Source organism: Lepidochelys kempii, chromosome 1 (genome assembly GCF_965140265.1).
Source record: "Lepidochelys kempii isolate rLepKem1 chromosome 1, rLepKem1.hap2, whole genome shotgun sequence".
Classification (NCBI taxonomy): domain Eukaryota; kingdom Metazoa; phylum Chordata; order Testudines; family Cheloniidae; genus Lepidochelys; species Lepidochelys kempii.
The window spans coordinates 214048628-214065232 of record NC_133256.1 but is presented as its reverse complement, the minus strand read 5'-3'; the positions used below and the strand labels follow the sequence as shown (position 1 = coordinate 214065232).

General features: G+C 44.8%; 1 protein-coding gene across 2 annotated transcripts in view; it reads left to right on the top strand.

Annotated features, from left to right (window-relative positions):
• LOC140898872 (antigen WC1.1-like) overlaps positions 1 to 16605 on the top strand; it is a 52883-nt gene that overhangs the window by 20435 nt on the left and 15843 nt on the right. For both annotated transcript variants that reach the window (XM_073313408.1, XM_073313404.1), the window contains exons 2-3: positions 817 to 1131; positions 5962 to 6279. In XM_073313408.1, coding sequence (XP_073169509.1) covers positions 817 to 1131; positions 5962 to 6279 — 633 coding nt within the window. The remainder of the gene's footprint in view (positions 1 to 816; positions 1132 to 5961; positions 6280 to 16605) is intronic.

Genomic DNA, 16605 nt, shown 5'->3' with positions numbered 1-16605 from the left:
GATGCCATATCCTCTGTTGGGGGTAACCCTCAAGTGTCTGAGACCCTGGTGCAATGATCTGAGCCTTGGTTTGATTTCTATCTGTGAGCAAAAATAAAATGCCCGAATCTGTCAACTTTAAGACAAGCTGGGTTTCTTTTTCCTGATAGTTGTATCTGGGAAACCCCTTGGTAAAATGGTCCCAAATTTTGATTACTAATACAACCCTGTGCTCCTATGTGAAATACCGCATTTCAATACAATTCAATCAATCAGGCAGACATTAGAGCACTTAGAAAAATTTAGCTTTGAAGAAAGCTGGTCTCAACCTTAACTGTTGCAGAGCTGTCACTGAGATAGAATATCCACTGTGTATTTTGTCCCCAGTCAGACCCCTGAGTGCAACGGTTCTGATTCAATAAGCTTCCAATAACCTAGGACTCAGCACCCATGAGAACCCCAGTTTCTTCACATGGCATTTGTGTGATAACTTAGGGGCATCCGCTCCAGACTCCTGACCAGCACTCTGGAACCACCAAAGCAGAGACTGGCCTCAGCCAAAGACAATCTGTCCCAGGCATGACCCTGACCCCAGAGTGGTACATGCCGGGGCGGAGTTTGGTGGGTGACCCCTCACAAAGGGCAGACATGGGCAATAATGCCTGCTCTGTAAGAACCTGATTATCATGTCTGAACATCCTGATTTACAAAGTGCCCAGTAAACTGGGAAGTAATTATTAGTTAATTATCCCAGGTCACTGGGGCTCCTTCGTCACATCTTTGGATACAATTGTGCAAGAGAAATGTTCTTCTGATCTCCCTTCTCCTTCTTCTCAGGGTATGCCGGGTACAGGCTGGCAAACGGCAGCACAGGGTGTTCGGGGAGAGTGGAGCTTCTCCACGGAGGCGCCTGGGGAACTCTCTGTGACTCCCAGTGGGATTTACAGGCTGCCCACACCCTCTGCCAGCAGTTTGCCTGTGGATTTGCCCTGTCGATGCCAGCAGGGCAGCTCTTCGGCACAGGAGATGGGCCTGTCTGGAACGGCACATTTGGCTGTGAGAGGAACGAATCCTGCCTGAGGGACTGTCCTGTTACTGCGCTGGGCACAACTGAGTGTCCCCCTGGGAGTGAAGCCAGCGTGGTGTGTTCAGGTGAGCAGCTGCAATGGGAAAGAAAAGAATTGGGGATTGGGGAACATGCATCTGATGAAGTGAGCTGTAGCTCACGAAGCTTATGCTCAAATAAATTTGTTAGTCTCTAAGGTGCCACAAGTACTCCTGTTCTTTTTGCGGATACAGACTAACACAGCTGCTACTCTGTCACACTGTGAAGATCTGGCTGAGGATTCAATCTGCCAAGCTCCATTGGGTTCAGTGAGGCTATGCTGATTTACACCAGGTGGGGACCTGGCCCATAAATTGGCACCCTGTCCCTGCAGCAGCCAAGTCTGCTGGAACTGATCCCTCAGTGAAATGCTTGTGGTGCCTTGAGTATGGAATGTACCAAGGAAGCCAAATTCTGGTCCCTGGTCCTCCCTTCTCACTAACTGACGTGGATCGAGTATCAGTTTGTGAATGTGCAGGTGTAGAATAGTCCCACAGCCCCCCACAGGGTAACTGCCAGCATTGATCACGAGCAACAATCCCTTCCTGTTCCCCACTCCCCTCCCTGCCGTGGCCATTAACACTGGTCACTGCACCACCTCAACGCTCACTTTCCCTTGTGCTCAGGGTGCCCGGGCGGCAGGTTAGTGAACGGCACCGAGTGCTCCGGGAGAGTGGAGATCCGACATGGAGACACATGGGGAAGCCTCTGTGCCTCCCACTGGGATTTGCAAGATGCCAACGTCCTCTGCCATCAGCTGAACTGTGGATACGCTGAATCGATCCAGGGAGGAGCCCATTTTGGGGAAGGGAGGGGAACCGTATGGAGCGACACTTTTCATTGTGAAGGGACTGAACCCTGTCTGTGGGATTGTTCTCGCATGGCCCTGGGCAACCTAGCCTGCTCCCCCAGAGACACAGCCAGGGTTACTTGCTCAGGTACGTTTAATATAGATGTGTATATGTTAGTTACAATACAATGTACTGCCCAGATTAGGATCTTCATGAGTAGTCCCATTGACTACAGTACTCAAGGTAAGTAGGGGTATTGGAGTGTTGCTCTCTTTGTTTAAGTTCCCCAGATCAGAGACACTTCCGGGTGCAGGGAGGGGTGGTGAGGTGGATCCTAGCACTATGCTAGAGTGAACCGGAGAGAATGGCTCTGTGCTATAAACCTGGGGTTTGTGATTCACTGATTCCCTCAGTCCCAGCAGGGCTGATTCAGCCCTTCATCAGGTTAAGGTTGGTGTTGCAGAAGCAACCTATATGCAGAGATCTCATTCATGCTGTGGGCCCATTACAATCCCATTTCACTCTCTGGAAAAGTAAGTGTTTGCCCTGGTGTTCCTGGCCAAAATGCTTCCCCGTTGCCCATCCTCGGTTGTATGCTGGTGGGCTGCAGCCCTCACCTACAGAGCTTGCTCAGTGGGTGTGTATGTTTGTAGATCGTTAATTCCCCACAGCACTTCATAGAAATAGTCATTTCTTTGTGAAAGATCCCGGTTTTCAGGAAAGTGCTCAGATGGCTCCAGAGCTTGGCTTCTGAGCCAGCTGGGAACTTTCACAAAGATCCTGCTCTTAGTGAGAGCAGCTGGCGCTTTGATGAAGATCCTCTTCTACACTGCAACACAAACACTGCAGGGGTCCTTTTCCCTGCAGGCTTCTCCAAAGATCTTCATCGGCTTCCCCATGCCACACCAGAGAACTGCCATAGCTGATAGATGGCAAGTCGTCTGATGGCTATCCATAGTGGCTTTGGCCCAGATTTTTACAGCTCTTTCGCTGTTGCTCCATTCAGTATGGCAATGCCTAACTGATTTAAGAGCCTACATTTCATTTTCAGTAAGGATTTAGGCACTTAGCAGCCTTTATCAGTGAGATCAATAGGAGTCACATCCCTGAGTGAGATAACCATGCCAACCTTACTCCCAGTGTAGACAACAATAGAAGAATTCTTCCATTGATCTAGCTACCACCACTTGGAAAGATGGATTATCTACAGCAATCGTGAAACTCCTTCTGTCACTGAAGGAAGCATCTGCACTACAGCGACATAGCTGCAGTGATGTTCTGTGTCACTGTAGCACCCACAGTGTAGACATGGCCTTAGTAAAACAAACATTTAATGCCTACAGAAAACATTGTAAATAGTATTTGGAATACTATGAATAGCTTTTAAACAAAAGCTATTAGACAGTAAATCTTCCGGTTCTCCTTATACAGACTTTCCCCCTTTTGTTTCTCTTACGACTTAACGTGTTCTATACTCCAGCATACACATCCAAACACATTCCCCACTGATCTTCTCTTAGAGATGATTTCTCAGGCTTTGCAGTGTGGTTGTAACATGTCGTGGGTCTTCAGAGCTTGAGAAATGGCAGTACCTCAGCCGTTTCAAACACTTCAGAACTCGGTGAGCAATGAAACAGTCTGGGGAACTTAGCAGCTAGCAGCGCTCCAGCCCTAGGCTTGGGTTAAGAGTTGACTGGGTGTCTCAGTTGCTGGTGAAACAGAAATCTGTAGCCTGTATTCAATGTGGTACCAGGATTGGAAGCAGCCTCTACAATATCTGTTCCCTGGATCTCTGTGAGGCTCTCACTCCATGGAGCACTGTCTTCTCCCCATAAGCCCAGCTAAATCAGGCAAGAATTCACAAATCCTCACCTCACCAAGTGCTGCCCCGTTCTCTCTCTTTAACTGAGACAGAATCCCAGTTTAGAGCAGTCAGCTGATAGCTAAATGTAAATTCCATAGGCTCTGTGGTCTCCACAGCAACAAATACTGCCCCAGCTCTCCCTCTACATCCACAGACCACGGTGCACGAAACATTATCCCAATGGAGGGCTTCCCTAGAAAATAAAGGACATAGCACTGCTCTGTATCCACGGTGGTACAGGGGGTGGGACCAGCCCTCACAGCAGACATCTCTCAGTGCTGCATCTTTCAGCCACTGAGTCCACAGGGCTGTCTTCGACACGGTATACATTAAAAAGCTGAGTTGACCCAGCTACGTCACTCAGGAGTATGAAAAATCCACACCCCTGACTGACACAGTTTAGCCAACATACCCCTTCCCCCAGTGTAGACAGCACTAGGTAAACAGAAGAATTCTTCTGTCAAGCTCGCTACCACCTCTCAGGGAGGTGGATGAACTATAGCAATGGGAGAACCCCTCCGGTCGGCATAGGTAGGGTCTACACTATAGGGCTACAGAGGTGCAGCTTCAGTGCTGCAGCTGTGCCCATGTAGCCTTTCAAGCATATAAAAGCCCTTCAACTCCTGTATTTATAACCTTCCCCCCGCCTTGCACTCTAGCTCTGCCCTCAGAGGGTGACCTGCCAGGTGGGTTGCCCATAATGTAACAGAGGCTGTCAGCGTTCCCTCCCCACTCTGAACTCTAGGGTAAAGATGTGGGGACCTGCATGAGAGACCCCCTAAGCTTATTTCTACCATATTAGGTTAAAAACTTCCCCAAGGCACAAATCCTTCCTTGTCCTTGGATGGTATTGCTGCCACCACCAAGTAAGTTAGACAAAGATTCAGGAAAAGAACCACTTGGAGTTCCTGTTTCCCTAAATTATTCCCTCAAGCCTCTTCACCCCCTTTCCTGGGGAGGCTTGAGAATAATCTACGAACCAAATAGGTAAACCAGATTCTTAAAAATCAGAACTTTATTATAAAGAAAATAAAGTAAAAGAAGCACCTCTGTAAAATCAGGATGGAAGGTAACTTTTCAGGGTAATCAGATTCAAAACACAGAGGATTCCCCCTAGGCAAATCTTTAAAGTTACAAAAAATCAGGGATAAACCTCCCTCTTAGCACAGGGAAAATTCACAAGCTAAAAACAAAAGATAATCTAACATGCCTTGCCTTATTTACTTACTCTTTTTGTAATATTGAGACTCTTTTTAGGATGATTTTAGCAGAAGGAGTTTTCTGACCTGATGCTTCTCTGCTTCCCCAGGGAACACACAAACAAAGAGCACAAACAAAGCCTTCCCCCCTCCCCCAGATTTGAAAGTATCTTCTTTCCCCATTGGTCCTTTTGGTCCGGTGCCAACCAGGTTATTTGAGCTTCTTAACCCCTTACAGGTAAGGAGGAATTCTAGGCTACCCTTAGCTGTATGGTTATGACAGAGGCCCAGAGTATCTAGCTAAAATCTATGTCCCCTCCCCACCGCATCTTTTGCTTACTGTTAGAGAAATTAAGTCAAATGCTGCAGTACAAGAAAGGTGGGTCATACGGACACAGAGATTCTGTGCAGGAAGTAAAGGGAGATTACACTGGGCCCAATTCTTACTAACCCTAAGGGCTCTTTACACCTTCTCAGAGTACAGGAGCCTTAATATGAGACTCAGACCGTAAATAATTTGAATAAAAAACAGAGTAGTTGAATCCCTGTCTTAAGTGCAATATTAATTTCATCTTTAAATATAGAGTCACTACTGTCCTCTGTATGTATATTCTTATAACTGTTTATATATTTAGGAAGATTTGATTGGTTTACAGATCATATTTTGGGAGCACTTTGGCTTCTTTGAAATGTAAGGTACCAGATACACTGTATAAATTTCCAATGATCTAATCACCAGATAGGGTCTTGGCTTCTCCCACAAGGAACTTCAACACCTTTAAGTGCTCACAGTGGACAGTTTTAAAATGAAAAAAAACTTTCCCTCCATCACTACCTGCATTTCTGAGTAGAGAGACAAATGAAACCCTTGAGAGAGGTTGTTCCCTGTATCACTGTACAGCGGTGAGGGTTACCTTCCACTCAGCACAGAAACCTGTGTTTCACATCACACCTGTGTATTATTTCTAATGCAGTACCACCAGGGAGTGTTATTTAGCATATTTTGTGTCTCTGTGAGCCAAGGTCGTTCTGAGGCGCTCAGACTGTTGAATGGAGAGAACCGATGCAGTGGGACAGTCGAGATTTCCCTCCATGGAGTGTGGAGCAGAGTCCTGGATGACCAGTGGGACATGAACGATGCCAGTGTGGTGTGCAGGCAGCTCCAGTGCGGAGTCGCTGAGAAAGCTTATAACCCCCCTATGTCTCAGCGAGGAACGGGCCCCGTGGGGCTGAAAAGTGTCCGATGTGGAGGAAATGAGACTCGCCTGACTCTTTGTGACAGCTACATGTTTGAGACAGCTCAGGCAGGAATTGCTGAGGATGTTGGTGTCATTTGCTCAGGTGACTTAGTGTGAAAATCTTATAAATATCCTGTCCTTGTTCAATGGGAACATGACCCACCCCAGGGCCTCCACCCCACCTTGTACTGTGATTGCAGCAGTCCTTGAAATGATGTGGATCTGAGGTTCAAACTGTGACCCGTTTATAGTAAAAATATAATATATGCAGAACAGAGCATAGCCATGTTACAGGGTTAATGTACTATAACAACTTCCCTCCCTCTTTTATATTTTTATGTAATACATCTGTTCAAAAAATTTCATCAAAACTTCTTTCCTGTGAAAAATGTTCATAATAAGATTACAAATTTTAACAAAAAATCTGTTTTCATTGAAAATGTTCAGATTTCTGTTGAAAAACTTGGGCTGTCGATTAACCACAGTTAACTCATGTTTAACTCAAAAAATTAATCAAAATAAAAAAAAATCATGATTAATTGCAGTTTTAATCGCATGGTTAAACAATAGAATACCAATTGAAATGTATTAAATATTTTTCGATGCTTTTCTATTTTTAAAAATATATTTATTTCAGTAACACAGAATAGAAAGTATACAGTACTCACTTTATATTATTTTTATTACAAATATTTGCACTGTAAAAATGATAAAAGAAATAGTATTTTTCAATTCACCTCATCCAAGTACTATAGTGTAATCTCTTTGTCAAACTGCAACTTACAAATGTAGATTTTTTTTTACATAATTGCACTCAAAAATAAAACATTAAACTTTAGTGCCTACAAGTCCACTCAGTCCTACTTTTTGTTCAGCCAATCACAAGAGAAACAAGTTTGTTTACATTTACAGGAGATAATGCAGCCCGCTTCTTATTTAAAATGTCACCTGAAAATGAGAACAGGCACTTGCATGGCACTTTTGTAGCCAGCATTGCAAGGTATTTACATGCCAGATATGCTAAACATTTATATGCCTCTTCATGCTTCGGTCACCGTTCCAGAGGACATGCTTCCATGATGATGACGCTCGTTAAAAAATAATGAGTTAATTAAATGTGACTGAACTCCTTGGGGGAGAATTGTACGTCCCCGCTCTGTTTTACCTGTGTTCTGCTATATATTTCATGTTATAGCAATCTCAGATGATGACCCAACACATGTTGTTCATTTTAAGAACATTTTCACTGCAGATGACAAAATGCAAAGAAGGTACCAATATGAAATTTCTAATAAAAGCTACAGCACTCAACCCAAGGTTTAAGAATCTGAGGTGCCTTCCAAAATCTGAGAAGGACAAGGTGTGGAGCATGCTTTCAGAAGTCTTAAAAGAGTAACACTCTGATGCGGAAACTGCAGAACCCGAAGCACCAAAAAAGAAAATCAACCTTCTGCTGGTGGCATCTGACTCAGATGATGAAAATGAACAAGCGTTGTCCGCATTGCTTTGGATTGTTATTGAGCAGAACCTGTCATCAGTTTGGACACATGTCCTCTGGATTAATGGTTGAAGCATGAAGGGACTTATGACTCTTCAGCGCCTCTGGCACGTAAATATTTTGCGATGCCGGCTACAAGAGTGCCAGGCAAATGCCTGTTCTCATTTTCAGATGACTTTGTAAATAAAAAGCTGGCAGCATTATCTCCTGCAAATGTAAACAAACTTGTTTGTCCAAGCGATTGGCTGAACAAGAAGTAGGACTGAGTGGACTTGTAGGCTCTAAAGTTTTACATTGTTTTATTTTTGAATGCAGGCTTTTTGTACATAAATCTACACTTGTAAGTTCAATTTTCATGACAGAGATTGCACTACAGTACTTGTATTGGGTGAATTGAAAAAATACTGTTACTTCTGTTTTTTACAGTTCAAATACTTGGAATAAAATAAATATAAAGTGAGCACTGTACACTTTCTATTCTGTGTTGTAATTGAAATCAATATATTTGAAAATGTAGAAATCATCCAAATATTTAAATTAATGGTATTCTATTTTTGTTTAACAGCACAATTAATTGTTTTAATCTATTGACAGCCCTATGAAAAACTCAAATTTATTTGCAAAACATGAAAAATCATAGAATCATAGAATATCAGGGTTGGAAGGGACCCCAGAAGGTCATCTTGTCCGACCCCCTGCTCAAAGCAGGACCAATTCCCACTTAAATCATCCCAGCCAGGGCTTTGTCAAGCCTGACCTTAAAAACCTCTAAGGAAGGAGATTCTACCACCTCCCGAGGTAACGCATTCCAGTGTTTCACCACCCTCTTAGTGAAAAAGTTTTTCCGAATATCCAATCTAAACCTCCCCCACTGCAACTTGAGACCATTACTCCTCGTTCTGTCATCTGCTACCATTGAGAACAGTCTAGAGCCATCCTCTTTGGAACCCCCTTTCAGGTAGTTGAAAGCAGCTATTAAATCCCCCCTCATTCTTCTCTTCTGTAGGCTAAACAATCCCAGCTCCCTCAGCCTCTCCTCATAACTCATGTGTTCCAGTCCCCTAATCATTTTTGTTGCCCTTCGCTGGACTCTCTCCAATTTATCCACATCCTTCTTGAAGTGTGGGGCCCAAAACTGGACACAGTACTCCAGATGAGGCCTCACCAATGTCGAATAGAGGGGAACAATCACGTCCCTCGATCTGCTCGCTATGCCCCTACTTATACATCCCAAAATGCCATTGGCCTTCTTGGCAACAAGGGCACACTGCCGACTCATATCCAGCTTCTCATCCACTGTCACCCCTAGGTCCTTTTCTGCAGAACTGCTGCCTAGCCATTCGGTCCCTAGTCTGTAGCTGTGCATTGGGTTCTTCCGTCCTAAGTGCAGGACCCTGCACTTATCCTTATTGAACCTCATCAGATTTCTTTTGGCCCAATCCTCCAATTTGTCTAGGTCCTTCTGTATCCTATCCCTCCCCCCCAGCGTATCTACCACTCCTCCCAGTTTAGTGTCATCCGCAAATTTGCTGAGAGTGCAGTCCACACCATCCTCCAGATCATTTATGAAGATATTGAACAAAACCGGCCCCAGGACCGACCCTTGGGGTACTCCACTTGATACCGGCTGCCAACTAGATATGGAGCCATTGATCACTACCCGTTGAGCCCGACAATCTAGCCAGCTTTCTACCCACCTTGTAGTGCATTCATCCAGCCCATACTTCCTTAACTTGCTGACAAGAATACTGTGGGAGACCGTGTCAAAAGCTTTGCTAAAGTCAAGAAACAATACATCCACTGCTTTCCCTTCATCCACAGAACCAGTAATCTCATCATAAAAGGCGATTAGATTCGTCAGGCATGACCTTCCCTTGGTGAATCCATGCTGGCTGTTCCTGATCACTTTCCTCTCATGCAAGTGCTTCAGGATTGATTCTTTGAGGACCTGCTCCATGATTTTTCCACGGACTGAAGTGAGGCTGACTGGCCTGTAGTTCCCAGGATCCTCCTTCTTCCCTTTTTTAAAGATTGGCACTACATTAGCCTTTTTCCAGTCATCCGGGACTTCCCCGGTTTGCCACGAGTTTTCAAAGATAATGGCCAATGGCTCTGCAATCACAGCCGCCAATTCCTTCAGCACTCTCGGATGCAACTCGTCCGGCCCCATGGACTTGTGCACGTCCAGCTTTTCTAAATAGTCCCTAACCACCTCTATCTCCACAGAGGGCTGGCCATCTCTTCCCCATTTTGTGATGCCCAGCGCAGCAGTCTGGGAGCTGACCTTGTTAGTGAAGACAGAGGCAAAAAAAGCATTGAGTACAGTAGCTTTTTCCACATCCTCTGTCACTAGGTTGCCTCCCTCATTCAGTAAGGGGCCCACACATTCCTTGGCTTTCTTCTTGTTGCCAACATACCTGAAGAAACCCTTCTTGTTACTCTTGACATCTCTGGCTAGCTGCAGCTCCAAAATATTCACGGTCATTCATATTTTGTGGGGAAAAGGATGAATTTCCAAGCAGCTCTAGTGTATATAGTGGCTTCTTTATTTTAAAGCCTTAAAAACCCTGCTGTCTTGAATCAGAAAACAATAGTAAGAAAAGGAAGTCATATGCATGCTGTTTTGACCAAGACTGCCATGGATAGTAGCTCTGGGCTAGATCCCCGAAGGGAGTTGGGCGTTGCAAGGCCTGACTCCTAGGTGTCTTGCCATCGAATGGGATCCTCAGCCTTGAGTCATGCGCCCAGCTCCCTATACAATGCATGGGGAGAGTTAGACACCAGAAACTAGAAAGTTGAACAGGGAATCACCTAAACTTAGAATTAGTAGGGGAATCAAAAGTGGATGGGAACCTGGGAGGCAGTGACTATGAGACGGTCGAGTTCAGGATCCTGACACAGGGAAGAAAGGAGAGCAGCAGCATACGGACCCTGGACTTCAGAAAAGCAGACTTTGACTCCCTCAGGGAACTGGTGGGCAGGATCCCTTGGGAGAATAACATGAGGGGGAAAGGAGTCCAAGAGAGCTGGCTGTATTTTAAAGAATCCTTATTGAGGTTACAGGGACAAACCATCCCCATGTGTAGAAAGATAGTAAATATGGCAGACGACCAGCTTGGCTTAACAGTGAAATCCTTGCTGATCTTAAACACAAAAAAGAAGCTTACAAGAAGTGGAAGATTGGACAAATGACGAACGAAGAGTATAAAAATATTGCTCGGGAATGCAGGAGTGAAATCAGGGAGGCTAATTCACACCTGGATTTGCAGCTAACAAGAGATGTTAAGAGTAACAAGAAGGGTTTCTTCAGGTATGTTAGCAACAAGAAGAAAGTCAAAGAAAGTGTGGGCCCCTTACCGAATGAGGGAGGCAACCTTGTGACAGAGGATGTGGAAAAAGCTAATGTACTCAATGCTTTTTTTGCCTTTGTCTTCACGAACAAGGTCAACTCCCAGACTGCTGCACTGGGCAGCAGAGCATGGGGAGGAGGTGACCAGCCCTCAGTGGAGAAAGAAGTGGTTCGGGACTATTTAGAAAAGCTGGACGAGCACAAGTCCATTGGCCGGATGCGCTGCATCCGAGAGTGCTAAAGGAGCTGGCGAATGTGATTGCAGAGCCATTGGCCATTATCTTTGAAAACTCATGGCAATCAGGGGAGGTCCAGGACGACTGGAAAAAGGCTAATGTAGTGCCCATCTTTGAAAAAGGGAAGAAGGAGGATCCTGGGAACTACAGGCCAGTCAGCCTCACCTCAGTCCCTGGAAAAATCATGGAGCAGGTCCTCAAGGAATCAATTCTGAAGCACTTAGAGGAGAGGAAAGTGATCAGGAACAGTCAGCATGGATTCACCAAGGGCAAGTCATGCCTGACTAATCTAATTGCCTTCTATGATGAGATAATTGGCTCTGTGGATGAGGGGAAAGCAGTGAACATGCTGTTCCTTGACTTTAGCAAAGCTTTTGACACAGTCTCCCACAGTATTCTTGCCAGCAAGTTAAAGAAGTATGGGCTGGATGAATGGACTATAAGGTGGATAGAAAGCTGTCTAGATTGTGGGCTCAACGGGTAGTGATCAATGGCTCCATGTCTAGTTGGCAGCTGATATCAAATGGAGTGCCCCAAGGGTTGGTCCTGGGGCCACTTTTGTTCAATATCTTCATAAATGATCTGGAGGATGGCGTGGATTGCACCCTCAGCAAGTTTGCAGAGGACACTAAACTGGGAGGAGAGGTGGATACACTGGAGGGGAGGGATAGGATACAGAGGGCCCTAGACAAATTAGAGGATTGGGCCAAAAGAAATCTGATGAGGTTTAACAAGGACAAGTGCAGAGTCCTGCACTTAGGATGGAAGAATCCCATGCACCGCTACAGACGAGGGACCGAATGGCTCGGCAGCAGTTCTGCAGAAAAGGACTTGGGGTTACAGTGGACAAGAAGCTGAATATGAGTCAACAGTGTGCCCTTGTTGCCAAGAAGGCCAATGGCATTTTGGGATGTATAAGTAGGGGCATTGCCAGCAGATCGAGGGACATGATCGTTCCCCTCTATTCGACATTGAGGAGGCCTCCTCTGGAGTACTGTGTCCAGTTTTGGGCCCCACACTACAGGAAGGATGTGGAAAAATTGGAAAGCGTCCATCGGAGGGCAACAAAAATGATTAGGGGACTGGAACACATGATTTATGAGGAGAGGCTGAGGGAACTGGGATTGTTTAGTCTGCAAAAGAGAAGAATGAGGCGGGATTTAATAGCTGCTTTCAACTACCTGAAAGGGGGTACCAAAGAGGATGGATCTAGGCTGTTCTCAGTGGTACCAGATGACAGAACAAGGAGTAATGGTCTCAAGTTGCAGTGGGGGAGGTTTAAGTTGGATATTAGGAAAAACTTTTTCACTAGGAGGGTGGTGAAACACTGGAATGGGTTACCTAGGGAGGTGGTGGAATCTCCTTCCTTAGAAGTTTTTAAGGTCAGGCTTGACAAAGCCCTGGTTGGGATGATTTAGTTGTGGATTGGTGCTGCTTTGAGTAGGGGGTTGGACTAAATGACCTCCTGAGGTCCCTTCCAACGCTGATATTCTGTGATTCTATAGACTTGCCAGCAGTGAAATGCCAAGGAAGGGAGTAGGGCCTAGATACACAAAGTTATTTAGACACCAAACTGCCATAGATCTAAGCCTCAGGCCCCTGACACACAGTCACCTCTCTCTGCTCAGGAATCTCAGTCATGAACCCACTCCTGGAGCTAGGCACATAAGCCAGGTCAGCTCTCTCATCTCCCCGTTTTACACATAACCCAGTGGTTAAAGCACTCAACTGAGATGTGGGAAATCCATGTTCAATCCCTGCTCTGCCTGATTTGGTGCAAGGACGTGAACACAGGGGAGTGCCCTAGTAACTATAGACTATAGGCTATGCTGGGGTGGATCTCTCCTGCTGTAAATGTTCCACTTTGTACACATAATCAGTCACTGAATCAAAAAACAAACAAACAAGCTAGAGATTGATTCTAGGTGGTGGCCAGGTGTCAAGGTTCCTTCCCCACTCTGAACTCTAGGGTACAGATGTGGGGACCTGCATGAAAACCTCCTAAGCTTACTTTTACCAGCTTAGGTTAAAACTTCCCCAAGGTACAAACTATTTTACCCTTTTGCCCCTGGACTTCCACTTCCACAACCAAACTTTATCTGGGTTCCTGAAAAAACTTAGTTTGGAAACGTCTTTCCCCCCAAAATCCTCCCAACTCTTGCACCCCACTTCCTGGGGAAGGTTTGGTAAAAATCCTCACCAATTTGCATAGGTGACCACAGACCCAAAGCCTTGGATCTTAGAACAATGAAAAAGCATTCAGTTTTCTTACAAGAAGACTTTTAATACAAGTAAAAAGAATCACCTCTGTAAAATCAGGATGGTAAATACCTTACAGGGTAATTAGATTCAAAACATAGAGAATCCCTCTAGGCAAAACCTTAAGTTACAAAAAAGAACACAGACAGGAATATTCATTCTATTCAGCACAGCTATTTTCTCAGCCATTTAAAAAAATCATAATCTAACACATACCTAGCTAGATTACTTACTAAATTCTAAGACTCCATTCCTGTTCTGTCTCCGGCAAAAGCATCACACAGACAGACCCAGACCCTTTGTTTTTCTCCCTCCTCCCAGCTTTTGAAAGTATCTTGTCCCCTCATTGGTCATTTTGGTCAGGTGCCAGCGAGGTTACCTTTAGCTTCTTAACCCTTTACAGGTGAGAGGATTTTTCCTCTGGCCAGGAGGGATTTTAAAGGGGTTTACCCTTCCCTTTATATTTATGACACCAGGGCACTCGCCTGGGATGTGGGAGAGTCAAGTCTCTGCTTCAGTAAAGATGTAGTGATTTATACATTATGTATTTATAAAGAGGCAGTTAGGTAGCTACGTACCTTTGTGGATCTAACCCTCTGTCACTTAGGAAATACATCAAAGTTGCAGTTTTAATGTGACCTTGTTAAGTTCTAATCCTATAACTGCAATTTTCCTTCATTTAAAGGAAAAGAAGGAAAAAGGAATCTGATGGGATTTTTCATTGTTCTTGGTTGTACATGACTATTGTACAAGATAATTCTATTGTTCTTTTTGCTGGTATATTATTTACATTAAGGTTCCACTGTAAAAGTAAACAAGTAACAGATATTTTAACTATGTCCCTATATCATGCACTGTATGTTACTGCACTGATGTCATTTTTCATGCCCATTCCAACTGCAGGGTAACTACAGCACATTAAGGGCCTATTTCCATTCCCATTGTGTCAGTGGGAGATTCACAGTTGATTTCAGCAGGGTAGAATTAGGCCTTAAGTGTCTGGCACTTGATTGGAGACCACTGGATCCAATTTGCCTTTCTTTCCCTTTATCTGTAAAATAAATTGGTACCAAGTCCACTTCTCTAATATTCTGGTACCTCTCGTCATGCTGTCTGGAGTGGCTCACCACTGTAAGTGATTATCTCAGGGTAGATTAAAAAACAAGGGCAGATACCCCAAACTGGTGGTGTGTTCTATCATTAGATTTCACCAAGCCAGTCACAAACATGACTTTCTAGATTATACAAGTCTCACCATGGAGTCACAGACCGTGCACTTAGGCTCTACAGCCAAACTTGCCACCCAGACAAACTGAAAGTTGTGATAAAATGTCACTTAATCCTAATATCACACCACACCAAGTTTCTCCCAGTCCCAAGGGACCAGTCAGTCACTCTAGAACTTCCTCCAAAGATAACACTGGCAGCCAGTTCTATAGTAAATAACTAAAGATTTATTAGCTAAGAAGAAAGAATGAGGGTTGAGAGGCTAGAGTAGGTAAAATATAACAGGTAAATCAGTTTGTAAATCCAAATGGTGGCAGTGGTGTAATAAACTGTCAGTTTCCCCCAAAGTCTTTTACAGGGTGTCATGAGATATGCAACTCACTGCCGTGCTGGCATCTCTTCCTGGTCACTCTGGGGATTAGCTCTCGAGGCCAACGCCCATCCACAGTTTGCACACCATCGCTCTCACTCTGGTCTGCAGTGCCTCTTGCTCCAGGACCCGCAGCATCCTCTTTGTGACTTAGACCTCCAGCTAGGTCACTCAGTGTTCCCCTTTACGGGATTCAGTCCATCAACAGTCCTAGGCCATCTTCCCATTCACTGCCCTGGTGCCACTCCGTCAGTGGCTAGTAGGGGAACCCAGACCTGCCCTCTTTTCTGGGATCCAGTCCAGGGACAGCTCAGCAGTTCTGGGCTTCCTCCCTCTGCCCACACTGCTCCTTCCCTGGACTGATTTAGTTGCAGTTGGTCCTGCTTTGAGCAGGGGGCAGGACTAGATAGCCTCCTGAGGTCTCTGCCAACCCTAATCTTCTATGATTGCTTCCTATACTCTGGTTCCCCTCCTAACTCTGGGTTTTCCAGCCCCAAGAATCCTCCTCCCAGGGAATAACTACAGACTACCTCCCTGCAGTCCCAAAACATGCCTCCCTCTTCCCAGGACATGACTGCAGCCTTTCCAAACAGCCCCAGCCTGTAGCCAGATTCCTGCCTATATAGGCCCCACCTGTTGCTGCACAGTTGAGTCTCTCTAACCAGCTGATTCTGGCCTAAACCTCCACTGTTTGCAGTGTAATTAGCTGATTGGGCCCACTTGGCCCAACCCAGCTCTACAGGGCTAGTGTGGGGAGCTCACCCCATCACACAGGGCTACCCAGAATAACTTTGGGGATCTCTGTCTTCTCATTCAGTTATTCTTCTCTGTTAGAATCCGAACAGTCCAGAGAAATAGGATCTTTCATAGAATCATAGAATATCAGGGTTGGAAGGGACCTCAGGAGGTCATCTAGTCCAACCCCCTGCTCAAAGCAGGACCAATCCCCAATTAAATTTCTTTGAATCCATATTTATATCTTCTTCTCACAGAAAACAAGCTGACAGTCTACCCATGTGGGCTGTTCCTTTGATGACAGGGACTGAGGAATGCACTTAGATTTTTGACTTCAGACCTTATGCATAATGGCCATTTGCTTTGAAATTAGCATTTTCTGTTAAAGTCCTTAAATCCTTAGCATTTCACAAAATTTATTTGATGTTTTATTTAGCTACAAGTGTATTTCCCATGTAAATGTTTGGCTTTACATTATGACAGGAATAGACACGTGAAAACAATACCAGTAACGTTCCACTAATTTTCATAAAGTTTAAACATCTGAATACACACTTGTACATCTAACCATTACTTTGATCTATACAAGTGAACTGATCTAACTACACTCTAGCATGACCTGGTCAGCCAGTGTCACCCCCTCCGCATTGTGTAACAATTGAAAAGAATATTTGGTTCTGGGTAAATTAATTGCCTACTAATTCCCTGAACACCTTGATGCTTATCATTTAAGTGTTGTTTGAGAATATTCAAGA